Source organism: Brassica rapa, chromosome A07 (assembly GCF_000309985.2).
Source record: "Brassica rapa cultivar Chiifu-401-42 chromosome A07, CAAS_Brap_v3.01, whole genome shotgun sequence".
Lineage (NCBI taxonomy): Eukaryota > Viridiplantae > Streptophyta > Magnoliopsida > Brassicales > Brassicaceae > Brassica > Brassica rapa.
Window position 1 is genome coordinate 26,074,545 of NC_024801.2, and position 21,546 is coordinate 26,096,090.

Consider the following 21,546-nt stretch of genomic DNA (forward strand, 5'->3'; position numbering starts at 1 on the left):
ATGTCTCAAAAATAGCACTAGAAGGAGAAAATCACAAAAATGACATGCATTAAAGAGTAATATATCCCTAATACCCTTGGTTTAAAATTAAATAAATAAATAAAAATAAAAAAAAATAAAAATAAAAAAAATATTTTTTTTTATAGTTTCAGATTATATGTTTTCAGATTCGAAATTTTTATAATTTTTTTTTGAACTTTTTTTTTCGAAATTTTTTTTTTTATTTTTTTTCAAATTTTCTTTTTATAATTTAAAAATACTTTTTGAAACTGTTTTTTAAATTTTTATTTTTTATTTTAGTATTTTTTTTTTATAAAATTTTAAACTCTAATTCCAAAACCCCACCCCTTAACTCTAAACCCTAAGGTTTTGATTAATTAATCTAAAGGGTATAAATGTATATTTACCTCTTTAGTGAAACCTATTTTTATGACTTTGAGTCTTGAGTGCTACTTTGGGAACAAAAACTTGGTTTAGTACTATCTTAGTCTTTTTTTCTTTATTTAATGTTCTTTTCGTACGAGAAGATTAGATATGTTAATAGATACGATACGAAGATCAATTAGAAACCCCGACCTCTTTTTTCATGGGAAGCTTTTCAACACAAGATTTGCAAATGAAGTTTGGACCTGGAACTGTAGTCAAACATATTCGGGCTTTTTTTAGTAAGATAGGTATCATTTTTGGAGTAAGAAAAGATAATAAAAGGATTAAAACCTTTATGTGTGCATAGAAATTATCTGCTATATATGTAAACATGCACTAAATATACTGTATAAATATCACCACAATATCCAGATTTTGTATATATGAGTGACTGTCATTCTTTTTGTCGCGCTTAAGAATATAGTATTGTTTGTTGCACGTGAAAACTTACTTCGAGTTACTAACCCCTGTATATAGTTATCTTATCTGTCTCTAAACAATAGAGTAATTCTGATAACCCAACAAATAAAGACAAATGCGGCTTTGAAGTCGAGGAACAGTCACATGTCGCCTACATAGATACCCTACACACATTCCTATATCACTTATAAAAATATTCTAAATTTCTAATCAATATAACAGTAATACGAATTCTCAAGTGGATGTGTTCATGCGATGCTGTTGGTGGTACTTCGTGGATCTTTGTAACTTTTTTGAAGTTAGAAAGATGCTTCGAACATATTTGGGCCTGTTTTGCTTTAAAGTCCAGAGTAATACATCTCTTTATCCCATGCATTAATACATCAGATACGTCAGACGGCTGTTGAAGCCTGGATGGGTGGGCTTTAAACAGTCTGTTCGAAAGAGTTTTTTTTAACGGATAATAGGGATGGCTGGCATATAAAAGTCTATTAGTATTTTACGCTATGAGCGTGTCTTTGGACAAGGTTTTGTGAGCACAGGAGGAAGGGAGGGGGGGGGGGGGGGGGGGGAGACTCGGTTTTCTCTTTTGTATCAACTTTGTATACTCTTTCCTTCTTATATAACATCTATGTTCTTTTGTTGTGACCTTTGAAATAGAGACGACAAAGAAGTTTGTGGATATGCTGGATTTCAAACCGGGTCAAAAAGTACTAGACGTTGGATGTGGAATTGGTGGAGGGGACTTCTACATGGCTGAGAACTTTGACGTGGATGTTGTGGGCATTGATCTATCTGTAAACATCATCTCGTTTGCACTAGAACACTCGATAGGACTCAAATGCTCTGTGGAGTTCGAAGTAGCTGACTGCACCAAGAAAGAGTACTCTGATAACACCTTTGATGTTATTTACAGCAGGGACACCATTCTGAATATTTTAAGTACATAGGCTTCCCTCTCTTTAGTCTTCCCTTTGTGGCTTCATCGTGTAATCGCTGGTTTTGCTTTTCAGGACAAGTGGTTTTGCAAACTACATCAAGCAAAGAGGTTATGATCTTCATGATGTACAAACATACGGTCAGGTATAAATAGAGAGAAAAATTACATCATCTCTTCTAGTTAAATATCACCTAAACTTGGTTCTACAGATATAGCTTATAATTTTTGGTTATTATAAGCTATAATATAGTATCTACTCTACTGCAGAGACTTTGATGCATGTCACGAGGCATACGTTTCACAAACCAGTATAAGTTGTTCGTTGTACCGAACTATTAATTGTAGATATTTTCTCAGTTCCAAATTGACTAAACAAAATTTCAGGGCCTACATTTTGATCCCACATTAACTACGTTTACCTAAGAGAAATTGATTATGGTATTAAAAATAAAACAAAGTGGTATATAAATTTGGTTGTTTATGTTATCAAACCATGTTTACACCTATCATCTCTTCAAGGTTAACATAGGAAAGCTCGAACCCATTATTATTAGACAAACAGTAAACCAGAGTGATGTTAATTCACTAGGCCACCGTGAATTACATAGCGGCGGAGATTAGTCTGCTGGTTTTTCACCAACGTACTATCTCCGGTAAAAACAGGAAAAATCAACACATAAAGAGTGATTGTAGGATCATTTTAGAGAGTGTCGGTTTTAGAGAAGGACAAGATCTCGACTTCAAACTTGATGGCGTCATCAGCAAGGAAACCTTTGGTTGAGTCTTTGAGATCTGCGAAAGATATAAACTTCTCAAATCCCCATCCATTTTCTGTTGCGTTAGGCCATCCATCCACTACAGTAAACAAATCAAAAACTGATTAGAACCATGTTTTCTTCTTCTTACAAATGAGCTTAAGTAGTCTACACTAGTAGATATCAAACCTTGTTTCTCCAAATGGTTGGACCGAATCTGGTCAATAACTCGTAACTTGGCTTTCACGTAACCCTTTTCATTTGAGGCACTTAACAAAAAGAGTGACAACGAATTCCCCGTTGCATGCCCAACTCCATTTGGATACACTTTCAATACCCTACACAGTAGTATACACACCCATCACATATCTAGTCTCTAGAGATACACATAAAGTGCAAGAGAGAGTGAATCACCACTCACCAGTCTCTTCCTCCAGAAGAAAACGAACCAGAAGTGTAAGAGTCAAGATTACATGTAGAGAACTTAGTGAGCTTCCAGTTGAAAAGAGGGTCACGAATGTTTTCTTCGTAAGAGAAAACTTCCCACTTCTCAAAGGGGTTAGCGACGAGGATATCAACACCAAACACACTTTGTCCACCGTCGAAAATGAATCCATGGCCTGGATCTTTGTAGTAACCAATCTCAAGAAAGTTTAGCTGTCCATACTGTTGTTTAAACAAGTGAAATCTCTGCGCATCAGTCTCTGCAAAACCAAACAAAACTAGTTAGTCTGAAGCAACCACAAAAGATTAAGCAAATCTTTCACACTTTCTATAGATTAATTAGTACCCTGAAGAAAATGGTATCTGTCGATAGTGCTTTTATATGTGAGGAATGTGATCTCTGCATACACATCGTGTGGGTTGGCTATGAGGCTTGAGTTATCGATTCTCACGTACATCGAAACGTATCCACCCGAGCCCACTGGCTTGTTCTCGTTAGGGTAGATTAGTAACGTCCTTGTAACATTTCAATAACGTTATGAGACTCAGAGTAAAATATCACAATGATTAGTCAACGCTAATCAGTCAGTCATTTAGCATGTGTAAATGGAAATGTCAAACAAAACTCCTTTTATGAAAGAACATTTTAAAAAGAAATATATATAAATTAGATTTTAAAATTCTAATTATATTTAAAATTTAGAATTTAGAATTTTAAAATAAAAATTAAATGATGGAGCTATCAAATTATAAAATTATATCATTTTCAAAAATACGTTCTTAGTGAAATTTTTTTTTTAATATGGAGGTCCATAAACAATCTGAGTTAGCATTGACGCTAATATATATTAAAAATAAGATATGGGCTTGGCTTCTCAAGATATGTACGTACCAGTTGTATCCACCGACGGAGAAAGGACGTGACTCGTACTTGTCACCATTGTCTTTGACCAGTTTCGCCATAGTTGCAAAGTTCTGGAACTTCACGCAGTACGAAGATGGAGGACGAGCTCTATCCTCTCTTCTTATTAGTCCCGAGAGCTTCTCGTGACTCCTAGCAGAGGCAGAGCGAGATGTCTTGAAGGGACATGGGAGTTTCCCTGAGTTCATCACGTCCACGAATCCTTCTTCTACTACTAGTGCTTCTGTCTCCATTAGGTTCTGAAGGTTGCCGTAATAAGGTTTAGCGAATCTTGCAACTTCCACGATGAGTACGAAGCAGAGGACGCAGTAGGCAAAGATTGAGCCATAGTTTTTGTCTTTCTTCTTTTCCTCTGTATACATTTTTTTTTCCTTTTTTTGAGTATGTTTAACACATATTTTGGTTTTATGTTATATAGACAATGAATTGTACTGACCCAATGTTAAACATCACGAGGGTCACGTTCCATTTACAATTGTACTGGCTCAATTATACTGACCCAGTTGATACCAAACTCGAATGTGGACCGACCTTAGATTTCCTCTCAAAACGACCTTTCCTTATCTTATCTTTTTCTATATCCGAATCCGATCAGTCGCTTTTTATTACAATTTTTTATATCAGTTTCCTTCAGAGAGTGACACGTACGTTTTCTCGAATGTGTCCACACTTTTCAAATTAAATTATTTTGTTTAGCAGTTAATCGTATTTCAACAAATTACTTCAAAAAGAATATGCTGATTTTCTTGAATGTTTATCTCAACCAAAATACAAAATGATTCATGTTCTCATATAATGATTCAAAAGAGGATTACACGGTATAATTTCGTCAAACATAAATTTAAACTCCAATTTGAAGACAATGTTTTAATTAATATTACTATTATATTTTAGTGTAAGATTTTATTAATTAATATTACTATAATATTTTAATATATGTGCTAGTTATTTATAAAAGTTTTATATATTTCTATTTATTATGACAAATATAAAGATTATAGTGTAAATTACACCTAATTTTGAAAGTTAAATTTGAAGTTTTTGAAACTTCAAATATAGAATTTTGCAAAATCTAAAATAGAAAGTTTTTTTGGAGATGCTTTTAGAAAAGAATGAAACTCAACTCCAACAGAATCCAACTTAGAAATTTTAAATATTTATATTTATATTTTTTAAGAATTTTATTCAGGTACTATGGATAATATTGCTCTAACTGATATCTCTTACTGGACAATCTGTGGACATAACATATTAGGATTGATATTTTTACTGATATAAATAAATAAATAAAACAAAGATCTTCTACTCGACGAAGATTAGATCGCTGTGTCACAAGTCAATACTCTTTAAAGGAAAATAGTCAATCTTGTGTTGACCTACATTGAGGAGCAATATAACGTGTCCTGCTCTTTTTTTTGTTTTTTTTTTTTGACTAAATTTGATGCATTAAAATAAAAGTAACCAAGGTTTACAATTGTTCGATAATAACATCTTACAATTGAGAAAATATATATCTGAAACAGATATATGAGAAATTATAGAAGAAGTTACAAAGTAACTTAGTAGTTGGTTAAGATGAGAGTTTTCCAATGCATGCACGGAGCATGATGACAGAAACCTGAGATTTAGAGGCATTTAAAATGGAGGTCTATGATCTCTTTGACCGCCACGACCGCCACGACTGTCAATGGCAGAAGTGTGTATTTTGAGTCAAGGACGATGATAGGAAAATTTCCCAACTGTCAATGGCAGAAAATAACAAATACAGATCATTTGCTTGACTAGAGTCTAGAGAGAATATTATCTTTCTCATTTGTGACACATTCTATACAGAGAAGAGGAACACATACCAAAATCTTCTTCCGTGAGATAAATTTGTCAAAAAAGTTCATGGCTATATACGAGGCAGATACACCAATGGTGGTATTGTTCTGCAGAGAAAAGCCCAAATTGTAGGTAGATTTTTTGACCTAACTCAATAATCACAGACAATTCGCTTGAAAGAGAAGCCATTTTGACAAAAGAAAACTAATCGATACTACAAGTGAAACTCAAGAACACAACTTACTCCAAACATGGTGTGAATAGCTGCTTCCCAAATCCGTAAGTTCATTCAATCCTTGTAAAAGTTTGCCAATGCCATGTTCCACCTTCATATATTCCTCGAGCTTGAGCTTGCCAATTATTTCCATGGGAAAATAAGGATCATATCGAGACATTAACTCAAATTAACCCCAAAACTAAACATCAAGCTCAACATAAATAAAAAAACGTTCTTAAATCAAAATTTTGATGAAAACAGTAAAAAAAGTTCTAAAATAAACAAAGCAAGAACAATTTTTAGCTCCTTGGTTTGTTGTTTTATGCTATTAGTGAGCATATATTTTTAGCTCTTATATTTCAGATTACTAATACTCATCATTTACATTAGATTACTTTGTTCCACCTTATTTTTTCCATGATAAGTATGATCATCTTTTCTACATTTGTTTATCCTATTAAATTGAAATGCATAGATATTTTTTTGTTTTTATGATCCTTTTAAAAGATTTCATATGGACTCTAACGGTTCTAATAATCTGAATCTTTCTTGTTCTAGTGGAAAAATCCTAAAACTTAAAAAAATGACCAAATTTAATTTTAAAAAATAACAATAATCTTTAAAATTTCAAATAGAGACATTTTTAGTTTTCCTTACGAAATCAAATAGTTATTTTATACTTTTTAGTTATTTAACAATTATTCAAATACCATGATAGATGAAGAAGTATTCTCATGTGTCTAATTTAAGTTTTTTTCACTAGAACAAGAAAGATTCATATCATTAGAATCCATATGATATATTTTAAAAGGGTCATGATAAAACAAAAATATCTATTCATTTCAACTTAATAGGATAAAAAAATGTACAAAAGATGATCAGACTTATCATGGAAAAAATATGGTGGAACAATGTAATCTAATGTAAATGATGAGTATTGGTAATCTTAAATTTAAGAAGAAATAAATCATATGCTCACTATTAGCAGGTGGATTACAATTGGGCCTATAATATTCTAGAAAATCAATTAACATGTTAAGAAGTTTACAATATATACTCTCCCTTTTCTATATCGTTTAGTAAGAAGTTTTGGCAATAAATTATATTTTAAATAATATCTAATATATCATTAACTTTTTACACAACATTGGTTTCACTTTGAAATTTATAGATAGAACTTTACGTGTATTATATTTAACTTCAATGCTTGGGGATATTTGAATCTATACCAAAGAGAGCAGTTAAAGTAATAACACTTAGTCAGAGCATTTGCTTCTAACTCGGTGTTTAAGTCAAGAGTAAATCGGTGAATAACATCTGTCCGTCTTCTAGAAGAGTGATTGTTGAAGGATATCTGGTGAATAATCTCGTCATTTGTAATCACATCTACAATTCTATCTTCTTTCTCAAGCAGCAGCTTCGATTGTAATATCGCTTCCTCTTAAATAATATATTATTTAATAAAAATATTTAAATATTTAGTATGATCGTGTTATTTGTTTTCTCATCAGATTTTGTTAGAACTAAAAATAAATTTTATATTATAATTAAAATTGATTTATTATTAATATCTTTACTGATTATAAAAAATATATATATTTGACTTATTAATGTATATAATTAAATATTTCATATTATATAATTAGTTGGTCATGTTATGACTTGTCAACAATAGATAAAAAATATTTATCTAAATTAATAGAATATATAATGTTTCTATTTTAATATAATATGGAATATAATTATAAAATTTGTAAAAAAAGAATATAATTTTTGTGTTATAATAACATTTTATTTAACATTAATTTATAATAATATAATCTTACTAATTAACAAAATAATTAATATATTATTTAATAAAAAATGATCCTATTAGATATTTTCTCAATAGATTTGGTTAGAACTAAAAATAAAAATTTAAGTTATAGTTAAAATTTACTTATTATTAATATATTATTGATTACTAAAATTTTATAGAAATTTTATATATATGACTTATTAATGTAAATAATTAAATATTTCATATTATATAATTAGAAGGTCATATTATGACTTGTCAACAGTAGATAAAACATATGACTCTAAATTAATAGAATAGATATAGAGTGTAGCTATAAAATTTGAAAAAATAGAATATCATCTTTTTTATATAATAACATATTATTTAACATTAATTTATAATAATATAATATTACTAATTACCAAATTAATTAATATATTATTTAATAAAAATATGATCCTAATATATATATTTTCTCAATATATTTTGTTAGAACTAAAAATAAATTTTAAATTATTGTTAAACTTGATTTATTATTAACATCTTTATTTATTATTCAAATTTATAGAAATGTTATATATTTTACTTATTAATGTAAATAATTAAGTATTTTATATTGTAATTAGATGGTCCTATTATGACTAGTCAACAGTAAATAAAAAATAAGACTGTATGTTAATAGAATAGATGTTGTCGTTTTTTTGTTCTGAAGAAGAAATGTATATTTTGAGTTAAAGACGATGATAGATATTTAAATAGTTTATGAAAGTTTTGGAATTGTCAATGGCAAAAAAGAACAGATACAGATCATTTGCTTGACTAGAGATTGTATTATCTTTCTCATTTTGACACATTCTATATACTTTACGTTTATTGTTAGATGATACGCAGAATTCGTTGAATTTGATATTTCTTTCCAAATCTTAATACAGTGATAAAATCATAATTTGTTAAATTATGTGATATCTTTGAAGGAAATCGTGTATAAATATTGACGCTTTTCTCTGTCACTTAAGTTATCTTGTTTACATCTCATTTTCAGTGATTAACCAAACACTTTAAGCTATAATATTTTCGTTATGATGTCCAAAATGTTAGTGGCATTTGTGTTCACTTGTCAATTTTATGTTGGTTCTGCTCAACAATTAACAGTTTCAGCACTTTTCGCTTTTGGAGACTCAATATTAGATACTGGCAACAATAATCTTCTTGCAACTCTTACCAAGGTCAATTTTTTTCCATACGGCAGAGATTTAGGTGGACTACCTACCGGGAGATTTGGAAACGGGAGAGTTGTTTCAGATATGATTGGTATATAATATTGATCTATGCACTTGTTCATTGCTAATATAATTAGTTTGCAACATTAATTAAGGATTTTTTTTTTTGCACGTATGGATCGACATGATTTTAGAATGAAACTTTTGATGACAAAAAATTAAGGATTTTTTATATTTAAAACCTATCTTCTAACATCAATAGTGTCGTGTGCAGCCGAAGGGTTGGGATTGAAGAATCTCTTACCAGCATATCGCAATCCAGCCCTCTCGAGCAACGATCTAGTGACTGGTGTGTGTTTTGCATCTGGTGGATCTGGACTTGATTCTATCACTGCTATGATACAGGTAAATTTCATTATATATGCTGTTCAGAATCATTTATAATCACTTTTCATTTGTTTGAAATTGTAACATATTGTTTGATTTTTTGGTGTTGGTGAATGTATTAGGGGGTTATATCGGTGCAAGATCAAGTGAGAGATTTCCAAAACTACATCACTAGACTAAACGGTGTAGTAGGAAGTCAAGAGAAAACAAATGAAATTATATCAAATGCGGTTTATTTAATCTCAGCGGGGAATAATGATATTGCTATCACATATTTCACTACGGTAACTAGAAGGTTACAATACACTCTTCCAGCATACACTGATCTCCTAGTCACTTGGACTCGTGATCTAATAAAGGTACAAACTAAATAAATTCAAATATAACATCGTCAAAAATGTTATCTAAAATATCGGATTGTTAATTTTCTTTGTGTTATTTGAAGAGTCTATACGATATGGGTGCAAGAAAATTTGCGGTTATGGGAACACTACCGCTAGGTTGCTTACCGGGAGCAAGAAGCTCGATTGCGAACTTATTCAAAGTATGTGAAGTGTTTTCAAATCAAGCAGCTGCTATGTTTAACCAGAAATTATCTGCTGAACTTGACAATCTTGGCGCAGCATTTCCGGGTGCCAAATTCATGTACATAGATATGTACAATCCTCTTATGGGTCTCATCAACAACCCTCAAGCTTCAGGTAATGACGACACAATCTAACAACGCAATCTTATAAATGTTAGATTACAATATATATATTGATAACACGTAACATAAGCTATCATTCGTTGGAAAATGTAGGGTTCATTGATGCAGCTGATGGATGTTGTTGTACACCAATGTCTATAATGCCGTGCTTAGACGCGTCGAGTTATGTGTTTTGGGATATTGCCCATCCGACCCAGAAGTCATACCAAACGATCACACCAAATATTATTCAAGATATTAAAGCAAAGCTCGCATGATCAATTTCTCAAACTTTTTAGTTTGTTTTGAGTAATACTTCATGTTCTGTTATTCTGTTTAACGAAATAATATCTATCAGTTGTCTCAATCTCCATAATTATTTTTCAGCGTAATACACATTTTGAATGTTAATGTTGTGTGTAGTGTTTTATATTAGGGTTCAGATCTCATTTACGGGCCTTGGAGCTTTCTGATAATGCTTGCTAGTATCCTCCTGAAGATATATCAACTAACATAAAACGGTGGATTTAACAAATTTAAAAAAGTTACTTTTGTTATGACTTTTTGAAGTTTGAGCATAACTTTTCCAAAATATTTCATAATTATTAGTAAGATTTATGCTATTGTCATTTTCTCTTCGAGTTAATCGATATGCCTGCTTTGATCAGACGGCCTTCAAAGTTAAACCACCGTATTCAGGGAGCATCTTTCATGTCGATTTTTGATAATACTGACATTTTAGTTATCTTTTTCTTACAGCTTTTGTTATTTTGTAAAAACTCTAGATTTAATTCTCACTGGTCCGTAGCTGGATTCCTTTGCCTGTCACATGAATCCAAAACCTCACGTGAACCTTAGTTTTAAACTAGTCCTAATTTCAATAAATCTAGTGGCGATATTTAAATATTTTTTTTAGTTTTAACGTCTTCTTTTTGTAGATTTGAAGTTTTAACATACCCATAGGCACGCAAATTAAAATCGTAAACTAAATTAAAATTTGAAATTAGTAACTGCGTAAAAGTGTTTACTGTTTACCCTTAAACTTATTGTTCAACGGATAGAAATATGTTTCCTTTAAGGCACTAAGTCTTCTGACAGCCTCGTAAGATGAGAAAAGTTTTGTCATTATTACATTCCCCAAACACATATTCTCTGTTCTTTCGCAATGCAAATGGACCATTTTCTCGGAATTCATGAATCACATTATTGTTAATGAAATTGTAGACTGCATCTCTAAAATTATTTAGAATGTGTACAAAGGTAACAAAACTGTGATTGCAGTCAAATTCTTGAATAAATCCTTTTAAATGGCAATAATATACAATTTGATTTCTGTTTGTAAACTGTTCAGAATAAACTCAAATTAATGAGTACAAGTTTTCACATCGAAATGAGTAAACTAAATAATGTTTTTTTCTATATTATCTAGAATAAACTTTCATTAACAACTTTGTCTTAATAACAACTACGTATATATATGCATATTACTGTGATATAGGAGTAAGATATTGTATTGATCAAAAAAAAGGAGTAAGATATTATAAGCTTAAAAAAACTAATAACATCCATATAAAAGATTATAATCGCTTATTTGAAACTATTATTATATTTCATTTCATAAATTGCCCTCTCCATTTTTGATATTTTTATAAACTATTAAAAAGGACACCATATTTTTCTCTCTTTATAAAGAGAAAGTCCCCAAAGGCAATGAGAAATGAGAAGCTGGTTCACAGTCTTCTAGCCCACTTGAAATCAAAAGAACCACCAATGGCCTCTTCAATATCCCTCTTCCTCCTCCCTCTCATTCTTCTTCTCTCACACGCTTCAGGTATTCTTTCTCTTACTCTTTTTTAATCTCAGACTTTTAGATTAATCATATACCCATATTTAGCTAATCACATCATACTAAACTAGTGACATTTTGGTTTTACTTTATGTGACAAGAAGCTTCAACAGTAATATTCTACAACAAGTGCACATACACAGTCTGGCCTGGTATCCAAGCTAGCTCCGGTCAGCCGCTACTCGCCGGCGGCGGATTCAAACTATCTCCCAAAAGAGCCTACACTCTCCAACTTCCATCGCTTTGGTCTGGTCGGTTCTGGGGCCGCCACGGTTGCTCCTTCGATAGATCTGGTCGTGGTCGTTGCGCCACTGGAGACTGCGGTGGTTCTCTCCTCTGTAACGGAGCCGGCGGTGTACCTCCAGCTACTCTCGCAGAGATCACCCTCGGTCATGAGCAGGACTTTTATGACGTCAGCCTCGTTGATGGGTATGTGTCTAAATATATAAGTAAATACTAAATATATAGTTCATGTATCATTTAGAGTTTAAACTAAAGTTTTTTTTCAGTCTTTTGTTACACTTGCATACTAATATTCTTGTTAATCTATAACATTACAGATATAACTTAGCCATGTCGATAATGCCGGTGAAAGGTACAGGGAAGTGCACCTATGCAGGTTGCGTTAGCGACTTGAACAGAATGTGTCCGGTTGGTCTACAAGTCCGTTCACGTGACGGGAAGCAGGTAGTAGCCTGTAAAAGCGCATGCTCTGCCTTTAACTCACCTCGCTACTGTTGTACCGGCTCGTTCGGTAACCCACAGACGTGCAGGCCCACGGCTTACTCCAAGATCTTCAAAGTAGCTTGCCCCAAGGCCTACTCCTACGCTTACGATGACCCCACTAGCATTGCCACGTGTACCAAAGCTAACTACGTCGTCACTTTTTGCCCCCACCGTGGTCGTTGATTAAGATCTTAGCTTTAATTATAATTAAGAATAAATTTATAAATTTACTCTGTTATTTGGTACGATGTTGCGTTCTAGTTTTAGTTATTAAGACTTTTTTCAGCTTAATGACGTAATTTACTGCTTTGCAATAGTAATGTTCTATCTGTTCTTTTTCGTTGATCTAGAGCTAATCACTTCAGATTTCATCCATTTATTACAAAGAACATGCATTACACGTTTAATAATATTAGGGATGTCAAGTCCGCTGCAACCGCACATACTATCCCCACATAACTTTTATTACTATTTCTAGTAACACATGTATATAATATTGTCTTATATTGATTTTACGTTAACTAACAAACTTTATAGAAATATATTATGCATGAGAGAAGGAACCTTACACTGGTGGTCCATGTGGTTTAGTATTTTGTTTTTCCACATTATATGTTTGGTTTCAAGAAAATGTTCATAAAAATATCAGATGTCAGTCATGTTTCAATAAATATTGTAATATTCGGGACTATTTTCAATTATTAATGTATAATTGTCATATTGAATGGAAAATGTCTCTCTCACGCTTGGTTTCAGATCCTCCATGGAGCCACACATTTACATGTAGTGACGAACATATTCCTTATTTTGATATACTCGTAACCCACTACATATATATGCAGCCGAAGAGTACAGTATTACATTAACTAATACGAGGGTACACTAGAATCGAATAATCAACAAAGGAAACCGTTAGAAGATTGAATGTTATTAAAACATGTTTTTTTGATCAAAAAAAAAAAAACATGTTTTAATAACATTCAATCTTCTAACGGTTTCCTTTGTCGATTATTCGATTCTAGTATACTCTCGTATTAGTTAATGTAGTACTGTACTCTTCGGCTGCATATATATGTAGTGGGTTACGTGTATATCAAAATAAAGAATATGTTCGTCACTACATGTAAATGTGTGGCTCCATGGAGGATAGTCAAAACATGTAGAAACTATTTGGGAATAAAATGTCATTCTTAATCCTCTGTAACCTTTGTTGTTAAGTGTCAATTCATTTGCTTTCAAATTTATGTTTTGCACGAATTAAATCATAATTACTGTAACTCCAACATTGATTATAACCTGTTATTAGTCAAACACTTACGAACCTCTCGAATACACACAAGATTAGTTAAAAATAGATATAAATATATTTAGCTAATTAAAAACTTCGAAGGTAGAAATACAAAAGCATTGAGCATCGTTCATAAAGAAAGACAAAAGAGAGCATCAAGGGAAAGCGAAACTCTATATAAACGTCAAAACTCACAACTAAACGATTCACAAACAAACACAAAACTGCAACGAACAATGGCGAGCGAAAATCCTGAAACCACCAACAAACCATCGTCCACGGACATGGACCTTAAGAAAGTCTTCAACCAGTTCGACGCCAACGGCGATGGTAAGATCTCTGTCTCTGAGCTCGGCAACGTTTTCAAATCCATGGGAACGTCGTACACGGAGGCTGAGCTCAACCAAGTCTTGGACGACATCGACATCGACCGCGACGGTTTCATTAACATGGAGGAGTTCGCCGCCATCTGCCGCTCATCCTCCTCCGCCACAGAGGTCCGCGAAGCATTTGATCTCTACGACCAGAACAAGAACGGGTTGATCTCGTCCTCCGAGATCCACAAGGTTCTCAACCGTCTAGGTATGACGTGCTCCGTCGAAGACTGCGTGAGAATGATCGGGCGTGTTGACACTGACGGCGACGGAAACGTTAACTTCGAGGAGTTCAAGAAGATGATGTCGTCACCTGAGCTACTCAACAAGCAATCCGCCTAGGGTTCCGATTTGCCCTTCTTTTTATATATGGATATTGAGATACATGGTTACATATAATATTGTATGGTACTTGTTTACATTTCTAGGTTAACAAAGAAATAGTTCTCTTCCTATATATGGAATGATGAACGTCTTGCCTATGCAAGTATGATTACTTGCGATATAAGCAATCTATATACATATTAAAACTTCGGGTTTTAGTGTCTTTTCTTTGTGTTTTCTCGGCATTGCATCAGATTAAGTTGGATCTAATATGAAAGGACTGCATTAAATCGAATGCAATTCAAAAGACAAACTAATGGATAATGAAATTGTCATATTTTACAGAATCTTATTTGTTTTTTTGTATGAACGAATCAGATACCATTCGCTTTTTTTTCTGACTCCACTACGACTGTTTTCTACAAGAACTGGTCAATTATAGGTGCTATATGTGTGGACAGCCTTTCCAAAAAGTTTTTTTAAATAGTAAACTATTTATATTGATCGTCCTTGTGGTTGACAAAGTCTGATTCATTTTTGAGTGGCCTAGAAATTTTGGAATATGGATTTTTAAAAGAAAATATGAACACAATTAATAAATGAATGTCAAAACTGAATCAAAGGGCTCAAATCACGCCGAGGATTAGGCCCACACGATTTCTGTGTTGGAGATAGAATCCTTTGGTGGACCAAAGGAACTCATTGTGATTAAGTATTCGAGGCAGCTATCACTTCAACAAATATGGGCATTTAAGGGCTTTAGCGCAAGCAGTATTCCTTAACAGGCTGAGACTTTTTTGTGGTCAACTGAATATGTTCTATGGTGTATGTGTTACTATGTCAGCAAGAACCAGAGACCTTAACTTACTACTGTAAATATGTTGTATCTTCATTATCTACACTACCAAACTCTGCAGGTACGTGTGAGGTGCTAGCACTATTTTCTTATATATTTGCAAACTCTACGAACTAACTAGTTAAGTAATTATGAAGTGAAACCGACTCAAACTTGTATATCTGTACATGAGACGTAAGGCATGGTGTATGTCAATCTATCTTAGCATATACACATATACACAGATAAGATCTGGCAGTGAAACACGTGAAATATCACTTTCATAGTTCAAATAATGGTACAATCAGCTGATGTCTTCATCTCACCACTTAAAATCGGTTGAGAGATTTCATTTTTCCCTTAGTCATGTAACTTGCATTCAACTAAAGGATGCTGCGTATACGTACCATTTATTCACTATCACCATCTTAGCTAACAAATTGATTTCATTCATTGTTTTACTATACCACGTGATTTAGTTCATATTTGCAACTATATATTGGAAAATAAATGTTGTCAGAATGTAATAAATCAAATATTTTCTATCAATCTAAGCATCTAACCTTTGGAATATGCACTACAAAGAAAATTTTGCAGTGACAAAATAACACGCGTCAAGCAAAACTTGGTTTACAAGTTTACAACAACTTTAAAAGCGTGTGAACTTGAGTGAAAAATGTCAACATGCGATAGGAAATAGGTATGATTGATTATTATTGAACAATGAACATCGTGATATATAATCAAATTTTCTAATCAACAAATTAAGTTAAACATTTGTTTCTCAGAAAAGTAAAATAAAATAACGAAGCAAATGCAGTAATACTTTGATGAATGGCGATAGCATGAATTCGTAACTATTTGTTTTCTTTTCCTGTAATCCCAACAAAAAACAATCATAAAAGGAAGACAACATTATCATTATGTTGTAATCCATGATTTCACATGCCAACAGCTGCAGTTATGATTGTGATCCCTCTCTTATTAATTCTTAAAACCTAATCAACAAAACACTTAATTAATACTCGATTCAATTGATTCAATTGCATTATTACAATCTCTTTGACGCCATCCTTATCTGATCCTATATCTTTTTCTAAACCAAATATTTTTTCTCCTTTTTTTTTCTTTTATACAAGAGTACTCTACATAAGTCACTATTTCAAAATTTTGGTGTTCAGACTATAAAATATTATTAAGTCCTATTTTCAACTAAAAGCCATATTCAGCGGAGAAACTTTCCTTTCCTTTTCATTTCTTCCTTTTCTTCATAGTTTACAGATTGTATACTTCACCTTTCTCCTTCCTTGTGGCAACATTATAGTCATCATCAAACCCTAATCATAAGAGGATCTCTGTTATCAGACCAATGGCGGAGGATTCATACGAGGAAGAATGCGATTACCTATTCAAGTCGGTGCTGATCGGAGACTCAGCGGTCGGAAAATCAAACCTCTTATCAAGATTCTCCAAAGACGAGTTCCGGTTAGACTCTAAACCAACCATCGGAGTTGAGTTCGCTTACAGGAACGTTCACGTCGGAGATAAAATCATCAAAGCTCAGATTTGGGACACTGCAGGTCAAGAAAGGTACGTACTACTATAAAAGTATAAAGCCCTGGCTTCAATATTATCTTGCGTTTGCGTTTAAACGCACTAAACTCTAGTGCGCTTTCCGTGTTTAAAATTAAATCTTTGTGAGCAACCAAACTCACGGACCTAGTTTTGCGGTCTCGTGACTTTATCTACACTGTTCCTTGTTTTGTATGTTTCTTCAGATCTTTTATTTCGACTACTCTTTGTAATAAAGTAATAAAAATAAAATAAGAACGGTAAGATTCGTATTAAACAACAATAGCAGTTTGGTCAAAATTGTGGAAATATAATTCAAGGAATATTTAGGTCAAAACGTAAAAAGTCTAAATATATACTATAAATAAAGTTTACCCTACCAAACTCAAATGGTGGAATTATAATTCATAATTCTTTTATTTTAAACTAGGTTATAGGCTGCATGTATGTACGGTATACGGACATAAATTCAATTTGAAGAATACTCTAATTTAAAAGCCGTACTAGATTTTGATCCGCGCTTAGAAAGCGCGGGTTTGTTTGTTTTTCATTTATTAATCGAAAACTGATTTGCAAATTACAATTATTTTTGTTTCGAACCATAACAATTGAGTTTTTAGGGTTTTATCATTTTTTTCTCTTCAAAATATGGTATTTTTTCGAAATATGGTAGTTGTTCTATAATAATGTTTGAGTTTTAAGATTTGTTTTCATATCTGACCTAGATTCATGGTTGGACCTATAGACCCGATACATTGTATATAATCCGGTTCGGATTTAATGAAAAATTCGTTAATTAAAAATCTGATATAACCAGGTAAAAATCCAAAAACTCACTATTAACCTGCAATCTGATACCATTGATCCGATTACAAAATATCTAATAGTAATTTTTTTAAAAAATTGATTAAATTACTCATATATTTATTAATATTACATAAATTAGTGATTCCTTAGAATTTGATAAAATTTTATTATGTTATCCAAATAAAAAATGATAATACAAAAAACTTATTGATATGACAATATTAGTTTATTCGTCATTAATAACCTATTATAAGTTTGTGTTTTTATTTTAGATTTAAAAATTAATTTTAATATAGTTTTTAAAATTTTCTTGAACACTCGTAATTGTCATATCAATATTATGTATAAAATGACATTATAAATGGAAAAATAATATTCAAATATGTATATGATATATGGTGTAGGATATAGGATTTTGGTTTGTATTGAAAAATGTATAATATTCAAATGATCTGTTTTGAATATTGATATGTATATTTAAGAAAATGATATTTTCATGTTTGCTAATTTATTTATAGTTCGTAATATATTTATACATATATTATATTTAAAGTTAGTATATCTTTTAAATATATATAGGCCCATTATTTATAGATCTATTTAAATGTACATGTAGGCCCAAAACCAAAAGACTTAAATGCAATTAATGAATTTTATTCATCCTTTGTAAAAATAAGGGTATTTTTGAGAAACTATAATTTTCATTAAGTGAATGATCCTTTTTTAATGGTATTGATAGACTATTCCTAAAATTTTGTAGTATATAAATATTATATCTTCTGGTTTATGTACAACTACATAAAATAAAATAAATAGTTAATAATATGTGAAGTAAATATAAAAATAAACTTATTATAAAAACAAAAGAATAAAATATTATAAAATAACTAAAATGAATATTAGAAAGTGAAAAGTTGAACTTATCTAAGTTCCGTTTATAATTTGATAATTAGTAATGGTTGATGATGTTTTCTGTTTTCTTATTTCGTGTTTTATGGGTAAAGATTTAGAGCAATTACGAGTTCGTACTACCGTGGAGCATTAGGGGCATTACTTATCTACGACATAACAAGAAGAACAACTTTCGACAACATCAAGAAATGGCTTTTCGAGCTCAGAGAGTTCGCTAATCCAGATACCGTCGTGGTCCTCGTCGGCAACAAATCCGATCTCCGACAATCGAGAGAAGTTGAAGAGGAGGAAGGTAAGAGTCTAGCTGAGTCAGAAGGTCTTTGCTTCTTGGAGACTTCGGCTTTAGAAAACGTTAACGTCGAAGAAGCTTTCCTAGTGATGATCAAACGTATACATGAGGTTGTAACGCAGAGGATAGCTTCGGACAACAAATCTAACGGAGTTGCAACGTCTCATGTTAACGGTAATGGCAACGGTACGGTTGTTCCTGTTGGTAAAGAGATTGTGAATATCCATGAAGTTACTGCGACCCAACCAGTAAGCTCTTCTTCCAAATGTTGTTTCCAGTAAATAATTAATGTAATTTTTGTCTTTTTACTGGTTAACTTGTGAACCGGTTCGGTCACTGATGTTTCCATTTGTTTGCTTTGGATGCTTTATTTACACGCAATCAAGTTCAGTTTCTTACAATCAAATCTTTTCTTACACAATCTCATCTAGAGAGTGTTGTAATAACAGAAACTCGGAATTTAAAAAAAAATCACAAATTAGAGTAATCTTTCAGCTGAGATACTCTCTTGGAGGCTCTTCGTCACACAGACTATAACAAGATACAAAAGAGATGCTTACTAAATATCAGCATCGTCAGAGAGATTTCTGCTGTAAAACGGAAGCTCGAAGAGAAAGACTTCCTTGAACCATCCTGGTAAGTTCCCATACACTCCTCTTGGTAAAAGAATCAGAGGACTAAGCATCAATCAAAGATAGAAACAGATTAGGTATCTTCAAGGGGTTATTAAACGGTATCTACAGCAAATTTCATATAGTTAAAACCTTGTTGTCTTCTTATAGAATCGGTAAGCTCCCAAGTGACCATGCTTTTTGTCAGCCGATGCCTGTTTCAATGTTCAAGAAATCGTTGGGCGGTAACCGGCGCCTTATAGAGGACTATTGTTTAGATGGACGTCTAGACTGAGTTTTCCAACGTCTAAACTGACTTTTTTAAAATTCATTTCATTTAAATCTAATTTGCGCCTAGACCGATTCAACTCAGCCATATGAGATTCATAAAATGGTCTCAAGTAGTGAAAGAGAGAGAACCTCAAGTAATGGTATGCCGCTGACGAATAGAAGTAGCAAAGTGAGAAAGACTGGTCCCATTACGACAAGATACTCAGCACCTTCTAGAACAGGCGATGCAGCCACAAAGATTCCCCACCAAAGTAACATCTGATCACAATATCCCATTTATACATTTAACCCAAAAAAATCAAAATTTCTTTATTATATTATCGAAATACTAACCTCACCAAAGTAGTTTGGATGTCTTGAATACTTCCACAAACCAGCATCACACCATTTACCTCTGTTCTCTGGAGCGTTTTTAAAAGAGAGCTTCTGTTGATCAGCTGCAGCTTCAATCAAGAAACCGAAACCCCACATTGTCCACCCGATAACATCTGCGGGTTTAAGAGATCCTCCACCATCACTAGCGTTAACGACGGTTAGAGGTAAGCTCACGGTCCAAACCCACACGGCCTTTGCCATGGAATAAAACAAAGAATTAAAAGTTTAAACTGGCTGTTAAGTAGAGAGAGCAAAGGTTTTAATAAGGTTTTTACCTGAAAAGTCCAGAAAATTATTAATTTCACCAAGTTTTGACGCATTTCGTCAAAGCGTCGATCTTCTCCCCATTGCAAGATTCTAAACCGACAAAGAGTGTGTGTTTATGGTATAATGATGAGAGAAGTAAAGAAACAGTATATAAAGTGGTCTTGGTAGAGAACCTCATTAGAAGAAATGTTCCCAAGCGAAGACCCCATACCACAACTAGCAGTGTCAGGACTACCTGTTGTGAGGGGAGACAAAGAAATCAAATACTAGTAAACAGAAGAAACTCAAAACATGTAAGAAAAACAGATATCATAGGAGAAGTGATGAGACTCACCTGGCGAAAATGCCACGTGGCGTTAAGAACGAGAGTGAGTACAGCAAGTATAACGAAGTTTGTGCTACCTGAAAACATATAGAGTTAGAAATGAAAAAACTAAATCTTGACTCCCACGTAACAAAAATATTGGAGGAAGCCTCTCTCTATAGAATCAAACAGTGAACAGACGCAGACAGAGCAGTATGGGAATGAAGGTTGTACCTGCAAAGTCAGTGACTTGATCGATCTTGAAAAGAGCTGTGATTACGAAGAATATGAACTGGTAAACCACCTGCACATCATGAAATCAGACTAGAACACATCAGTAAAACACCAAATCGGATATGAATGAAGAGAACAGAGTAATTACGGTAACAATGGCAGTGAGAGCCAGGAAATGCGAATCTAGCACCGTTCCCATTCTATCCAACGAGAAAAAATGTAAAGAAAAAAAAAAGAAGAAAAATGGATAGAAGAGAAGCGATTCGTTATCCTCTTTTAAGAAAAGTCGCCGTTTTTTTTAACATTGTGTGGCTGCGAACAAAACAGCGTGCCGTTTTTTTTTTACTTATCAGCAGTACACCAGAAAAGACTAGCTTTCATTGACCTCTCAGAACATACACTCTGTCCCTTAACATCGCTAATGACTTCTTCTTCTTCTTCTTCTTGTCTTTGCTTCCAAATCTGTCG

At 32.7% G+C, this 21,546-nt stretch overlaps 6 protein-coding genes across 8 annotated transcripts; 4 read left to right on the forward strand and 2 right to left on the reverse strand.

Moving 5' to 3' along the window:
• Window positions 1-2,306: 2,306 nt before the first annotated feature.
• Window positions 2,307-4,312, reverse strand: LOC103831833 (probable inactive serine/threonine-protein kinase fnkC). Its single transcript, XM_009107768.3, has 5 exons — window positions 3,878-4,312; window positions 3,332-3,501; window positions 2,963-3,245; window positions 2,731-2,879; window positions 2,307-2,641 (listed from the first exon to the last, which is right to left on the reverse strand). Exons 1-5 carry the CDS (start codon window positions 4,267-4,269, stop codon window positions 2,487-2,489), a joined length of 1,149 nt encoding a protein of 382 aa, XP_009106016.1. The 5' UTR covers window positions 4,270-4,312; the 3' UTR covers window positions 2,307-2,486.
• Window positions 4,313-4,563: 251 nt separating this feature from the next.
• Window positions 4,564-11,725, forward strand: LOC103831835 (GDSL esterase/lipase At1g73610). Its single transcript, XM_009107770.3, has 5 exons — window positions 4,564-9,039; window positions 9,223-9,353; window positions 9,458-9,694; window positions 9,781-10,036; window positions 10,138-11,725. The coding sequence occupies exons 1-5, from the start codon at window positions 8,808-8,810 to the stop codon at window positions 10,299-10,301; spliced, it is 1,020 nt and encodes a 339-aa protein (XP_009106018.1). The 5' UTR covers window positions 4,564-8,807; the 3' UTR covers window positions 10,302-11,725.
• Window positions 11,634-12,966, forward strand: LOC103831836 (thaumatin-like protein). Of its 2 annotated transcripts, none has more exons than XM_009107772.3 (3): window positions 11,634-11,854; window positions 11,974-12,298; window positions 12,430-12,966. In XM_009107772.3, the coding sequence occupies exons 1-3, from the start codon at window positions 11,734-11,736 to the stop codon at window positions 12,776-12,778; spliced, it is 795 nt and encodes a 264-aa protein (XP_009106020.1). In that variant the 5' UTR covers window positions 11,634-11,733; the 3' UTR covers window positions 12,779-12,966. The 2 variants fall into 2 exon arrangements, with proteins under 2 accessions (XP_009106020.1, NP_001288837.1); NM_001301908.1 differs by having other exon boundaries at window positions 11,794-11,854; window positions 11,971-12,298; window positions 12,430-12,778.
• A 1,062-nt stretch (window positions 12,967-14,028) lies between these two features.
• LOC103831838 (probable calcium-binding protein CML26) lies at window positions 14,029-14,918 on the forward strand. Its single transcript, XM_009107773.3, has one exon. The coding sequence runs from the start codon at window positions 14,120-14,122 to the stop codon at window positions 14,597-14,599; it is 480 nt and encodes a 159-aa protein (XP_009106021.1). The 5' UTR covers window positions 14,029-14,119; the 3' UTR covers window positions 14,600-14,918.
• Window positions 14,919-15,669: 751 nt separating this feature from the next.
• Window positions 15,670-21,485, reverse strand: LOC103831839. 2 transcript variants are annotated; one of them, XM_009107774.3, is made up of 9 exons: window positions 21,227-21,485; window positions 21,079-21,148; window positions 20,875-20,942; window positions 20,714-20,775; window positions 20,549-20,630; window positions 20,232-20,465; window positions 20,028-20,156; window positions 19,761-19,822; window positions 19,349-19,673 (listed from the first exon to the last, which is right to left on the reverse strand). In XM_009107774.3, exons 1-9 carry the CDS (start codon window positions 21,275-21,277, stop codon window positions 19,556-19,558), a joined length of 876 nt encoding a protein of 291 aa, XP_009106022.1. In that variant the 5' UTR covers window positions 21,278-21,485; the 3' UTR covers window positions 19,349-19,555. The 2 variants fall into 2 exon arrangements, with proteins under 2 accessions (XP_033131429.1, XP_009106022.1); XM_033275538.1 differs by lacking the exons at window positions 19,349-19,673; window positions 19,761-19,822 and adding an exon at window positions 15,670-15,809 and having other exon boundaries at window positions 19,951-20,156.
• LOC103831840 (ras-related protein RABA6a) lies at window positions 15,932-19,402 on the forward strand. The gene is made up of 2 exons (XM_009107775.3): window positions 15,932-17,006; window positions 18,800-19,402. The coding sequence occupies exons 1-2, from the start codon at window positions 16,786-16,788 to the stop codon at window positions 19,275-19,277; spliced, it is 699 nt and encodes a 232-aa protein (XP_009106023.1). The 5' UTR covers window positions 15,932-16,785; the 3' UTR covers window positions 19,278-19,402.
• Window positions 21,486-21,546: the final 61 nt, after the last annotated feature.